This window comes from Salmo trutta, chromosome 22, assembly GCF_901001165.1.
Source record: "Salmo trutta chromosome 22, fSalTru1.1, whole genome shotgun sequence".
In the NCBI taxonomy this organism is placed as follows: domain Eukaryota; kingdom Metazoa; phylum Chordata; class Actinopteri; order Salmoniformes; family Salmonidae; genus Salmo; species Salmo trutta.
Window position 1 is genome coordinate 39,507,486 of NC_042978.1, and position 14,756 is coordinate 39,522,241.

Consider the following 14,756-nt stretch of genomic DNA (forward strand, 5'->3'; position numbering starts at 1 on the left):
TTAGATTAACGAGAGTCTTATCTTTAAAATGGTGTGAAATAGTTGATTGTTTGAGAAAATTGAATTGTGGTATTTTAGTTGGTTTTGTATTTCGCGCCGTGCGATGCCATTGGCTGTTGGCTAGGGGTTCCGCAGGCGGAACGTCTGTCCTCAACAGGATAATGTGTACTGTTGGGGGGGTAATGGAGGACTGGAGTTGGGAAACACTGCTGAACAGGATGGTAATAAATGGTTCTGCTCCTTCTGACTTACACAGACTAATCATATTTCTTTAGTCTTTACAAATCTGATTTCTACATAACACACAGCGGGAACTGTGGAAGCACAGTTCCCGCTCAGCCCAGTCAAAACTGTTCGCTGCTCTGGCACCCCAATGGTGGAACAAGCTCCCTCACGACGCCAGGACAGCGGAGTCAATCACCACCTTCCGGAGACACCTGAAACCCCACCTCTTTAAGGAATACCTGGGATAGAATAAAGTAATCCTTCTACCCCCCCCCAGAAAGATATAGATGTACTATTGTAAAGTGGTTGTTCCACTGGATATCATAAGGTGAATGCACCAATTTGTAAGTCGCTCTGGATAAGAGCGTCTGCTAAATGACGTAAATGTAAAATGTAAATGTAATGTCCTCATCATCTACATGTATGTACAGCTATGGCTCTTTAACGCAGTAGAACCCTTCCACTATGCCATTGGCTAGATTGTCCCACTAAGAACCAACACAGACACAGATGACATTTGTTTGTTGTTTCTGACTTTCATCTTCTCTATTTATTTGTGCATTGCACTTATCACTTTATCAAGGGTAAACAGAACCCACAAAGAGAAACACAGAAACCACAGGAGGTTGGTGGCACCTTAATTGGGGAGGACAGGCTCATGGTAATGGTTGGAGTGGAATAAGTGGAATGGTATCAAATACATCAAACACATGGTTTCCATGTGCTTGATACCATTCCATTTGCTCCGTTCCAGCCAGTGTTATGAGCCTTCCTCCCCTCAGCAGCTTCCACTGACAGAAACAGTTTACACTTTTAGTAGTAATACTTTTACAGCCGACAAGCAAACACATACAGTAGTTGTATCCAAATCGTATCACATCCTCACGTACAACAGTTTCAACAACACTCATCCACTATATAGAGAGAGGTTAGCGTTTTAACATTGCCTTAAGTTAGCAGATAGACAAGAGATTTAAGTCAGCTAGGGAGCTTATAGGGGTTCTCCCTCTCTCTCTCTCACACACACACACACACACACACACACACACACACACACACACACACACACACACACACACACACACACACAACCTCAGTGTACATACATACAGTACATACATACTACACAGCCACAGCTCACCAGAGAAAGCAGAGCCTACAGTGGACAGACAGTCTCTTTAGTTCTATACTGGTCAGTGGTCAGTCAGTGCTCACGTTAGTCCACAACTCAGGTGTGGCCTTTTCACAGAGGAAAGGATTGACAACAGAGTAGGCTGGTCCTCCTATAGCTCCTCCCACCAGCCTCCTCTGGTTGACAACATCAGTATGCAGGGGATAAAAGAGGGAAATGGTTGTATCAGATGAAATAGATGTGCCAGTCTACCAAATGTATTGTTTTACACAGATAAGGGTTAGAAGGGGCAGACATTAGGATCTCACAAGCTTGATAGTGGTCCAATACACTCAAGTATAGTAATGTATTATGGAATGATGTGCCTCTATGTGTAGCAAGGTAAAGTCAGTCTTGTAGTCCTTCCACTAGTTCTCCCAGTCAGTGCATGCAAAAAAGATATGCATCAAACTAATGTAAATATAAAAGCCCTCATCAATGACAGGTTGCCTTTGATTAAACAGAATTTCACTTCAAATGTTTGTCATGATTTAAAAGTAAATGCTTTAGAGGATACAGCAAAGGATGAATAGGACAATACACCACCTGCATGTTACTAAACATTACCCACAATAAAATGAAAGATTCTTCATTGGGAGGGACTGAAGCATCTGAAACGAGTCAATAAATGAACATAATACAAAGTAAAACTGCACGTAACGATGATGAAGCTTCAGCAGTTAAGTTCTTAGATAAGTACAGCAGTGTGATATGGGATACTTTCTCTGATATGGAGAATATCCTTTACACACTGGTTCTTTCAGACTGTAGACACTACATTTACAGGAGAAATTAGGGTTAAGTGCCTTGCTCAAGGGCACATCAACAGATTTTATTACCTAGTCAGCTCGGGGATTTGAACCAGCAACCTTCCGGTTACTACCACAACGTGCTTAGCCGCAAGGCTACCTGCCGCCCACTAGCCAGTGACTGTAAAGATGAGAGTGAGTACTGTATGTTTAAAGCTGGAATCCGTAGCGGTCAAACTGCCACGTCCGTTTGTGATATTACAAAGACGTTACTTCAAATAACCAACACTGTTTTTTTCCCCCTCGGACATGATTGCACACTCAATAGAACAGCAGAGTTTTTTTAAACCAAGATGCTGGATGCTCCTCTCCTCTTTTCATAAACTAAACAAAAACAAAAACAAATGCGCCTGGGGCGACCGGTGGCGCTGTTTCACCTAATGTGGATTCCAGCTTTAAGACTGGTAATAGACTACAGCTGAGTTTACTCTCTGTGTTATAGCTAAAGACATTTTGCACCTTTCTGAGACTGAGGGCAAGAAAACACAAGAACCAACCACCGTAGGTAGTAAAGGTGGTGGTGTAACAACGAATATCCTGCCTACCTTCACCTACTAACTGTATGTCAAGTTGAGTCTCTAGGTTGTTGTCAGAACGTAAACATGTTACCCTTGCCTTGCAGTTGTCTTGTTCTCTCCTAGAACTCTCCTGTGGAGTTCTGTGGAAGCACATTGATCTAAATTGGTAATTCAAATAACATAGATAACAGTAGCTTTTCCATGAAGATAGACAACTCAGGTGGAAACTCTGTGAGATCGCTCTATATTGAATTCTTTGACATGGTATTTCTGAGATCACCGTGGTGTATAGACTTTACAGTCAGTGGTACAGTGCCTAATTGAATAGGCCATCCACTCCCAACACTGGCTCCAGATCTTCACTTCAAAGTCACACAGGTGACTGTGACAGGAACACTGTGTTAATGCTACAGTGTGTAAAACATTGTCATTGTCTTGACAGGTGACTGACAGGAACACTGTGTTAATGCTACAGTGTGTAAAACATTGTCATTGTCTTGACAGGTGACTGACAGGAACACTGTGTTAATGCTACCGTGTGTAAAACATTGGCATCGTCTTGCTCTTTATATAGCACCTGGCCAACAACACTGTGACCACAGGTATGTCATTATCTCCTATGTCTGGTGTATTAGGTGGACAGTATCACTCTGGTGATGTCTCCATAGACAGCTGGATGACTCTGCATGAATTGGTTCAGGACTCTTTGCTTGGTTCAGGACTCTTTGCTTGGTTCAGGACTCTTTGCTTGGTTCAGGACTCGGACATGTAGGACAGGGTTGAACAGTTCTTGTTGGACAGTGCTGCCACCAGATACATAGGTAGGTGGGTAGGCAGGTATCTTTCTGTTAGTCTGGCTATTGAAGTCTCTATGGAGTAGAGTCCACAGGACAGTGACAAGAAGAGAAGGAGGGGGGAGTCAGATCCGGTGGGGGCTTGATTATTGATCACAGGGGGTCGGCAGGAACTCTTTCTTTCTCTCTCTCTCTCTCCCTCTCTCCCTCTCTCTCTCTCTCTCTCTCAGCTCAGTAGAGTGCTTTTTGTCCTTGGCTGTCAAATTCTGACCAGGCATCATTCAGTTCCATAAAAATCATCTTGGCATATTGTTCATAGGGCTGTCCAGTGGCCTGGGAGAGGAAACAAGGAAGAAAACATCAGTCAGTCACGTTGTAATTTACTGCAGAGGTGAAAAGTGTATATTGTACAGAACCTCACTATATCATATCTGGTGTTTATTTGTGTGTGTGTGTGTGTAGAAGCATTATACCCGTAGGGGGTATAGGGGCACTTTCCCCACACAGGTTTTACTACTTATAGGTATGTGTTTGGGTAAATTAACCATTTTGTTTTATTCTATAAACTACTGAAAACATTTCTCCCAAATTCCAAATAAAAATATTGTCATTTAGAGCATTTATTTGCAGAAAATAAATAACAAAATAACACCAGTCTCAACGTCAACAGTGAAGACTCGGGGATGCTGACCTTCTAGGCAGAGTTGCAAAGAAAAAGCCATATCTCAGACTGGCCAATAAAAAGAAAAGATTAAGATGGGCAAAAGAACACAGACACTGGAAGAGGAACTCTGCCTAGAAGGCCAGCATCCCGGAGTTGCCTCTTCACTGTTGGCGTTGAGATGTGTGTTTGCAGGTACTATTTAATGAAGCTGCCAGTTGAGGAGTTGTGAGGCATGTGTTTCTCAAACTAGACACTCTAATGTACTTGTCCTCTTGCTCAGTTGTGCACCGGGGCCTCCCATTCCTCTTTTTATTCTGGTTAGAGCCAGTTTGTGCTGTTCTGTCAAGGGAGTAGTACACAGCGTTGCACGAGATCTTCAGTTTCTTGGCAATTTCTCGTATGGAATAACGTTAATTTCTCAGAATACAAATAGACTGACAAGTTTCAGAAGAAAAGTCTTTGTTTCTTGCCATTTTGAGCCTGTAATCAAACCCACAAATGCTGATGCTCCAGATACTCAACAAGTCTAAAGAAGGCCAGTTTTATTGCTTCTTTAAATCAGGATAACAGTTTTCAGCTGTGCTTACATAATTGCAAAATGGTTTTCTAATGATCAATTAGCCTTTTAAAATGATAAACTTGGATTAGCTAACACAAAGTGCCATTGGAACACAGGAGTGATGGTTGCTGATAATGGGCCTCTGTACACCAATGTAGATATTCCATTCAAAATCAGCTGTTTCCAGCTACAATAGTAATTTACAACATTAACAATGTCTACACTGTATTCCTGTTCAATTTGATGTCATTTTAATGGACAAAAAAATACCTTTTCTTCAAAAATAAGGACATTTCTAAGTGACCCCAAACTTTTGAACGGTAGTAAATTACATTCATTGGAGCTAATTAATTATATTCACTGGAGAATTTGACAGTAGGCATTGAAAAATACCAGTCACGGCAGGTGACGCTGGCTCCTGGCAAGCTTTCTTGACTTGAACATTAACTTTTGTCAACACATTGCTAACTTTTGTTCAACCAGTGAAACACCTGTTATTAGTGAACATGTTTGGAGCACAGCTATCGTGCTATAATCGTCTTAATACATACATTTTAAGAGAAGGGGGATTCAACTTAATATTAAAGTAGATTTAGTTTACCTGAAAGCAGTTTCCATTTTTACATGAAGTGGGTAAAGTTGGTAATCATCTCACGAGGAGAACAGCACAGTTGGGAGGAGAAGCTTCATTTCCAGAAGTTCTAAGCAGTCCATTTATTTTTGAGACAAGGGTGTCACTAAAGCTGTGTTGTATTTATTAGGTATATTGTAGCTAATTTTGAAAGATGTCATGATGCATTACAAGCAAGAACAAAAAATTCAACAAAAATAACAATTCTGAAAATAACTGTTTACCATTTGCATGACAATGAATCATTACCCCAAATCCCATAATTGTCAAAGCCCTAGTTTGAGTTACCTGTCTAGCTAATAGGCTATGTTAGAGTTTATACTTCTTCCAATTATGTGGGGGGGTCAGAATAATGAAAAACTATCTATCAAATCTATTCATTTTAAAGTGTTGAATACTTGTCCTTGCCATTATCATTCACCGGATGATGTTTTGCTAACATGATCGGGGTTCCTGGGTCGCCGGTTTGCCTGGGCGGGCGTCCTTGGGCAAGATAAGGTTTTAGACCCCTGCTTTAGAAAAGCAATAAATAACTAAAGGTACTGAATAAGACACATTCATTTCAATCTTTTACCTAGATTTTAGCAGAAATGCAGAGAAGCATATTTGGTTTCTTTAAAAAAAAAAGAACTGCCAGTTAGGAGGTGTTGTGGAATATTGAGTCAAATATTTACACAGATACCGGAACTCATCTGGGGTGCCGACTGCCTCTGCATATTGAATTCACAAGTTTCAGTATCTGTGTAAATATTTTACTCAATATACCACAACAGAGGATAAAGACAGCTCAAGAAAAATACAAAATAGAATTAAGCATATTGATTATGGCTCTACACTCTTAGAAAAAAAGGTTCTATCTAGAACCTAAAATGGTTATTTGGCTGTCCCCATAGGAGAACCCTTTCAAGAACCATTTTATGTTCCAGGTAGAACCCTTTTGGGTTCCATGAATAACCCTTTCCACAGAGGGTTCAACATAGAACCCAAAAGGCTTCTAACTGAAACCAAAATAGGTTCTACCTGGAACCAAAAAGGGTACTCCTATGGGGACAGGCAAATTTGAGGTGTTTGAAAAATGCTAAATTCTTCAACTTAAAGGATGGGGGGCCTAGCCTCCAGTCCACCTCCCAGCCATACTCACGCACCCTCAGATTTTTGGGGTGCATGATGCCCCCTGTGTGTGTGTGTGCGCGAGTGTGTGTGTGTGTGTGCATGAGTATGTGTGTGTGCGTGCGTGTGTGTGTATGAGGTACGTGTGGATGTGTTACACTGTGTGTAGAGTTAACCTCTTCCTTCCCTCTCACCTTGTCTGGATGGACCACCAGCACAGCTTTACGGTAGACCTTCTTGACCTGCTCTGGGGTCACCAGGTCAGCCATGCCTACAGGCTTCCAGCGGGTCTCCCCCTCCCACAGCACCGTGTGCATGGTGGACAGCAGGGCCCGGATGTTACGCTCCTTCCCCTCGATCCAGTCCAGAATCTGGTGGTAGAGGGGGGACAGTCTGGGCCAGATACAACACGGAGCTCACAGGGCTTCTTCAAAATCTTGAGATAGCTAACTTGTTTTTCTTTGGCTGTCAAAAGACAGTCCAACATTGGACCCTCCTCCCCCCTGTAGTTATATCTTCACTACACTCTCCAACTCTCGGTCCAAGGCAATTGGCCACTGTAAGACTACCTTGAGTTTCTCGGGGTCCATCTCTTTAGCCATTTCCTCCTTTCTCATCTCTGCTATTGTCCTGGGACCTTCCTTCTTTTTGGCTCCAGCAAAGCCTTGGCCAGACAGCAGGTCATCAAAGTTAGCCGTTGCAACTTTGGGCTTGGTACCTGGGAGAGAGAAAATAACATCTTCTCTCATCCACTTATAATACAGTATATGTGCAGTCTTATCATGAATGACTACCTGCACAGATCACACACATGCAGGTCAGTTTCAAGTGGCACATTTGTACATTAATACAGAGCAACAGGAGTTATTTTGGGGGGGAACACAACCCAACAGTCTATCCATCCCAGTGTAATAACAACCAGTCTCCCACTGACTCACCCATGTTGGGCTGTTGTTTCCCGGCTGCATTGGGAGCAGCTCCTCCTCCCATGGCAGAGAAGCTGACGTTGTAGTTGGGTCTGTTGGAGGGGGAGGTGTGGGGCATGGAGTGGCTGGTGCTGGGCTTGGCCTGGGGAGATGGACCACCCTGACCCTGGGGTTGGGGCTGCCACCCTGGCTGCCCTCCAACACCACCACCACCGGGCTTCCAGGAGGGGAGGCCTGTGTTGGCCTGCCAGCCCCCACCGTGCTGGGGCGAGGGAGGAGGCCGTGTAGGGGAGCCCATGGGGGGGAAGGCAGGGGTGGTGCCTGTAGGGGTGGTGGGCTTACTGGAGAACCCAGATCCTCCTATAGAGAGAGATGTAAGTGGAGTGTTTACATAAACTGTAACACAACTATCATAACATAACGTAGCATGACATGACATGACATAACCAGAGGAGGCTGGGGGGAGGATATATAGGAGGACAGGCTCATTGTAATGGCTGGAATGGAATCAATGAAACTATATCAAACACATCAAACACATGGAAAGCACGTTTGACTCCGTTCCATTGATTCCATTCCAGCTATTACAATGAGCTCGTCCTCCTATAGCTCCTCCCAACAGCCTCCCCTGGACATAACATATTTAAAGCATCTGTTAGAACAGTACTTAAAGCCTTCACTGACCTCCCAGACTTCCCCCCAGGTTTCCGATGTCAGCAAAGGGGTCCAGAGTGTTGGGTTTGGCCTGGTGTGTGGGAGTGTTGTTGACCGACCCAGTAGGACTGGTACTGGCTGACTTGCTGCCCATACTGAAACCACCTCCTCACACAGAACACACAATAACACGGTTGAAATACTATACTATACTATACAATACTTTATTTTATTTAGCCTCTATATTACCAGGAAGGTAAATTAAGAACACATTCTTATTTCCAAAGAAGTAGGCACTGTAGTTCTATAAACATGATTCTCATAAGCACCAGCAGAGGTCCCTATTTAGTCCATTCTGATATTACACACGCTTGCTTGCTCATGGCAGCACAGTACGCTGGATGATGGCATGCCATAGCTCTCTGTTGCTCATGGCAGCTGGTTGTTCCTCTGTTCTCAGACCCCTGTCTCTGAAGATGTTGTCCATGAATGTTACACATGAGTAGAGCCTACCTGGAGCTGCAGGTTTGTTCCAGTCCCATCCTCCCATGGCGTTGGGAGGCTGCTGAATGGTGACTACAGGGGTGGTAGGCGGGACTGGGCAGCTGCGGCCTATCAGAACACAGAAACATCAGTGACAGACCTCACAGACAATGGGAGGAAGGAGATATGAAGTGATGGAAATTATGACCACATTATCACCAATGACCATAGTGTTGGATACTATCTGACTTGAATTCCCTTTGAGCCCTTGAATTGAGCCCCTCTGTTTGTAATTGTATAATTAGCCTAGCAGTAGTAATTATCATTGGTCTATGTGCATTGTATTCAGGCAGAGTGAAAGTACAAAGGGGGCGTGTCTCTGAGTGTAAGAACGATTCCATAAGGGTTAAATAGGATCCATGTGTCTGGGGTTAGAGCTGACAGATCATAATTACTGTTCTATAACACTGTCTAATATCTTTACAGTTTTATATAGTTATATACTCTTATATACAGTTTTTATGTATTCTTAAAGATTGAAAGTAATGTTAGGTGTAAGCTCTTTGTGTATGAGAAGTGTAATTACAGTATTTAGTGGACTGCAGTAGACTGTAGGAATGTGTACTCCCAAGAACTCAAGGTCTCTCCTGACTGATAAGAAGTCCTGTGAAAGGAACGGAGGAGCGCAAAGGTTCCAGACTCAGGCTGGGCCACTATAACACCTGACCGATAAGAAGTCCTGTGAAAGGAACGGAGGAGCACGAAGGTTCCAGACTCAGGCTGGGCCACTATAACACCTGACCGATAAGAAGTCCTGTGAAAGGAACGGAGGAGCACGAAGGTTCCAGACTCAGGCTGGGCCACTATAACACCTGACCGATAAGAAGTCCTGTGAAAGGAACGGAGGAGCACGAAGGTTCCAGACTCAGGCTGGGCCACTATAACACCTGACCGATAAGAAGTCCTGTGAAAGGAACGGAGGAGCACGAAGGTTCCAGACTCAGGCTGGGCCACTATAACACCTGACCGATAAGAAGTCCTGTGAAAGGAACGGAGGAGCACGAAGGTTCCAGACTCAGGCTGGGCCACTATAACACCTGACCGATAAGAAGTCCTATGAAAGGAACGGAGGAGCACAAAGGTTCCAGACTCAGGCTGGGCCACTATAACACCTGACTGATAAGAAGTCCTGTGAAAGGAACGGAGGAGCACGAAGGTTCCAGACTCAGGCTGGGCCACTATAACACCTGACCGATAAGAAGTCCTGTGAAAGGAACGGAGGAGCACGAAGGTTCCAGACTCAGGCTGGGCCACTATAACACCTGACTGATAAGAAGTCCTGTGAAAGGAACGGAGGAGCACGAAGGTTCCAGACTCAGGCTGGGCCACTATAACACCAATAGGAGGAACTGACTTGGTTGTTGCCCAGTAACAGAGACTGATTGTTTATCCTAGAAATACAAGGAGGGGACTCTACCTAATCGGAAGGTATAAATATATGCTTGTGTGAATTGTATCAGTGTTATGCAGCTACAATGCCCAGTGTGGTGAATAAATCTAATTTAAGCTTATTTTGGTGTCTGGATTGTACCAGAATGTACAAGCTAACAACAGCATACCATGACTGTTAAGCTAACCAACTAAGGTCAGAACCATACCAATAGCAATAACTGTAACCATAAAAAAAACATTCCATTCAGATCTCCCTCAAAACTTGCAGCTTGAATTCCCATTGATCATCACTCATTATGTGCATGCATATACAGATGCCATATCTTAATTTTACATCCTGTTGTAGTAGAAATGTTCCTGCATTGCAGGAAATGCAAACTTGTATTGTATTCAAGGTTTAAAAAGGTTTCTACAGTTTTTCATTTCCACTTAAAAATGGCAGACTTGATTTGCCCTAACAAAAAATTTATTAACCTCTACAAAAAATGTCCATTAATTATAATTCACACAACAATTCACATTTCCTGTTTCTGCACGATTATTTTCCTGCTTTAGCAAACTGGTTCAAATTAAGATCCTACATCTGTACATTACCAAACACAACAGCATGGCTGAAGCAGCAGACTAGTATCAGTGTAAAGATAGCATTCGTATAGTGGATAGTGGATACAGTGAAACGTAAGTGGATCATCGTAAAGATAGCAGTCGTATAGTGGATAGTGGATACAGTGAAACGTTAGTGGATAGATATCAGTGTAAAGATAGCAGTCGTATAGTGGATAGTGGATACAGTGAAACGTTAGTGGATAGATATCAGTGTAAAGATAGCAGTCGTGTAGTGGATAGTGAATACAGTAAAACGTTAGTGGATAGATATCAGTGTAAAGATAGCATTCGTATAGTGGATAGTGAATACAGTAAAACATTAGTGGATAGATATCAGTGTAAAGATAGCAGTCGTATAGTGGATAGTGAATACAGTAAAACATTAGTGGATAGATATCAGTGTAAAGATAGCAGTCGTATAGTGGATAGTGGATACAGTAAAACGTTAGTGGATAGATATCAGTGTAAAGATAGCAGTCGTATAGTGGATAGTGGATACAGTGAAACGTTAGCGGATCATCGTAAAGATAGCAGTCGTATAGTGGATAGTGGATACAGTGAAACGTTAGTGGATCATCGTAAAGATAGCAGTCTTTGTATTAACCTCTACAAAAAATGTCCATTAATTATAATTCAGTAAAACGTTAGTGGATAGATATCAGTGTAAAGATAGCAGTCGTATAGTGGATAGTGGATACAGTGAAACGTTAGCGGATCATCGTAAAGATAGCAGTCGTATAGTGGATAGTGGATACAGTGAAACGTTAGTGGATCATCGTAAAGATAGCAGTCGTATAGCGGATAGTGGATACAGTAAAAAGTTAGTGGATAGATATCAGTGTAAAGATAGCAGTCGTATAGTGGATAGTGAATACAGTGAAACGTTAGTGGATAGATATCAGTGTAAAGATAGCAGTCGTATAGTGGATAGTGAATACAGTAAAACGTTAGTGGATAGATATCAGTGTAAAGATAGCAGTCGTATAGTGGATAGTGGATACAGTGAAACGTTAGTGGATCATCGTAAAGATAGCAGTCGTATAGTGGATAGTGGATACAGTAAAACGTTAGTGGATAGATATCAGTGTAAAGATAGCAGTCGTATAGTGGATAGCGGATACAGTAAAACATTAGTAGATAGATATCAGTGTAAAGATAGCAGTCGAATAGTGGATAGTGAATACAGTGAAACGTTAGTGGATAGATACAGTTGAAGACGGAAGTTTACATACTGTCACGTTCTGACCAGTAAAGGGGTTATTTGTTATTGTAGTTTGGTCAGGACGTGGCAGGGGGTGTTTGTTTTATGTGGTTCGGGGTTTGTTGGGTTATGTTATTATGTAAGAGTGTCACGTCCTGACCAGTTTAGGGATTATTTGCTATTGTAGTTTGGTCAGGACGTGGCAGAGGGTATTTTGTTTATATGTTTCGGGGTGGTGGTGTATGTAGTAGGGTGTTTGATTTATTTCCGGGTTTTGGTCTATGTTCTTTCTGGTTTGTTGGATTTCTATGTTTAGGTTGATGGGGGGTTGGACTCTCAATTGGAGGCAGGTGCTTTCTCGTTGCCTCTGATTGAGAGTCCTATATATGGGTAATTGTTTGGTTTGGTGTTGTGGGAGATTGTTTCTTGTTTTGCCTGTGTGACTGTGACAAGACTGTTTTGGTGTTCTCTTTATTTAAAATAAATATCAAGACGAGCATCCACATTCCTGCTGCGTTTTGGTCCTCTATTCCCGACGACAACCGTTACAGACTCTCCCACCACAAAAGGACCAAGCAGCGGAGAAGGGAGCGATGGGAATATGATATGGACTGTCGGGAAAAGGAGACATGGGCAGAGTTGAGGAGAGGCATTTCCAGGGCTGTGGAGGATTTAAGGGAGCCCGAGAGGCAGCCCCAAGATTTTTTTTTGGGGGGGTGGCACACGGGTAGTTTGGCTGGGCGAGGAGTGAGCGCCAGGCCAAATCCCTGTACCTTTTTTGGGCAACCAGTGACTGGACAGGTCCCGTGCTTCGGGGTAATGGGTACTGTGGCGAGGCCAAGTATTTTTAGGCCGGTACGCGCAGTACCAGCGCCCTGCATTTGCCAGGGGGAAGTGGGCATCCAGCCAGTAAGAGCGATGCCAGTTCTGCACTCGAGACCGCCAGTACGCCTCTACAGTCCAGTGCGTCAGCCCAGTCCGACTCGTCCTGTTCCCGCTCCCCGCACTAGCCCTGAGGTGCGTGTTCCCAGGCTGATACCTCCAGTACCAGCACCACGCATCAGGCTTCCAGTGCGTCAACCCAGTCCGACTCGTCCTGTTCCCGCACTAGCCCTGAGGTGCGTGTCCCCAGACTGGCACATCCAGTACCAGTACCACGCATCAGGCTTCCAGTGCGTCAGCCCAGCCTCGAGAGTTCGGCACCAGTGTGCAGCCCAGAGGATCCGGCACCAGTGTGCAGCCCAGAGGATCCGGCACCAGTGTGCAGCCCAGAGGATCCGGCACCAGTGTGCAGCCCAGAGGATCCGGCACCAGTGTGCAGCCCAGAGGATCCGGCACCAGTGTGCAGCCCAGAGGATCCGGCACCAGTGTGCAGTCCAGAGGATCCGGCAACAGTGTCTAGTCCGGAACCGAGGGGGTCTGCCTGCGACCCGGAACCGAGGGGGTCTGCCTGCGACCCGGAACCGAGGGGGTCTGCCTGCGACCCGGAACCGAGGGGGTCTGCCTGCGACCCGGAACTGAGTAAGTCTGTTGACGATCTGGAACTAAATGTGATTAACTGTGTACAAAATGAGTCTGCTTACAGCGTGGAATGGAATGGGTCTGCCTACGATCTGGAACAGAATGGGTCTGCCTACGATCCGGAACGATGGGAGTCTGCCTACGGCTCGGAACTGAGCAAGTCTGTCTGCAGTCTGGAGGGCAGTAGGCCTGAGCCGGAACCACCTCCAGTTTAAGTGGGTTGGGGAGGGGGGGTGTAGCACAGGTGCTGTCGTTGACGGAAGCCTCCCTCCCTTTAGTTTAGGGGGATTTTTGTTTGTTTTTGGGGATTATGTTTTTTTTTGTGTAAGGTGCATCCGTGGTTTGCACCTTTGGGGGGGGGGGGGTAATGTCACGTCCTGACCAGTTTAGGGATTATTTGCTATTGTAGTTTGGTCAGGACGTGGCAGAGGGTATTTTGTTTGTGTTTCGGGGTGGTGGTGTATGTAGTAGGGTGTTTGATTTATTTCTGGGTTTTGGTCTATGTTCTATGTTCTATGTTTTGTATTTCTATGTTCTTTCTGGTTTGTTGTATTTCTATGTTTAGGTTGATGGGGGGGGTTGGACTCTCAATTGGAGGCAGGTGCTTTCTCGTTGCCTCTGATTGAGAGTCCTATATATGGGTAATTGTTTGGTTTGGTGTTGTGGGAGATTGTTTCTTGTTTTGCCTGTGTGAGCCTGACAAGACTGTTTTGTTGTTCGTGCGTTCTTTGTTTTGGTGTTCTTTTTATTTAAAATAAATATCAAGATGAGCATCCACATTCCTGCTGCGTTTTGGTCCTCTATTCCTGACGACAAACGTTACAAAGAGGGGTGTTTGTTTAGAGTGTTCTGGGGTTTTTGGGCTATGTTCTATGTTAGTATGTTTCTAGTATGTCTAGTTCTATGTTTAGTTTATGGGGTTGACCTTCAATTGGAAGCAGCTGCTCCTAGTTGCTTCTAATTGAAGGTCCTATTTAAGAGGTGTTTTTCTGTGGGACGTTGTGGGTAGTTGTTTCCTGTTTTGTGTCTGTGCACCTGACAGGACTGTTAGTGTCGTTCGTTGTTTTTGTAAACGTGATTTGTTTGTTTTTTCCTTTTTAATAAATAAAGATGAGTATACACATTCCCGCTGCACCTTGGTCCAATCCTTACGACAGCCGTTACACACACTTAGGTTGGAGTCATTAACTTGTTTTTCAACCACTCCACAAATGTCTTGTTAACAAACTATAGATTTGGCAAGTCAGGACATCTACTTTGTGCATGACACAAGCAAGTTTACCAACAATTGTTTACAGACAGATTATTTCACTTATAATTCACTGTATCAAAATTCCAGTGGGTCAGAAGTTTACATACACTAAGTTGACTGTGCCTTTAAACAGATTGGAAAATTCCCGAAAATTGTCATCGCTTTAGTAGCTTCTGAAAG

The 14,756-nt window shown here is 43.9% G+C and overlaps 1 protein-coding gene across 10 annotated transcripts in view; it reads right to left on the reverse strand.

The window, feature by feature from the left end:
- Positions 1 to 741: 741 nt before the first annotated feature.
- The window catches only part of dnajc6 (DnaJ (Hsp40) homolog, subfamily C, member 6), a 72,917-nt gene continuing 58,902 nt past the window's right edge, over positions 742 to 14,756 (reverse strand). For 8 of the 10 annotated variants that reach the window (XM_029707960.1, XM_029707958.1, XM_029707961.1 and 5 more), the window contains 6 exons: positions 8,575 to 8,673; positions 8,092 to 8,229; positions 7,420 to 7,767; positions 7,051 to 7,199; positions 6,676 to 6,852; positions 742 to 3,850 (listed from right to left, as the gene is read on the reverse strand). In XM_029707960.1, the coding sequence (XP_029563820.1) occupies positions 3,749 to 3,850; positions 6,676 to 6,852; positions 7,051 to 7,199; positions 7,420 to 7,767; positions 8,092 to 8,229; positions 8,575 to 8,673 (1,013 nt within the window). In that variant the 3' untranslated portion in view covers positions 742 to 3,748. The remainder of the gene's footprint in view (positions 3,851 to 6,675; positions 6,853 to 7,050; positions 7,200 to 7,419; positions 7,768 to 8,091; positions 8,230 to 8,574; positions 8,674 to 14,756) is intronic. The other 2 variants (XM_029707956.1, XM_029707953.1) reach the window with 1 other exon arrangement.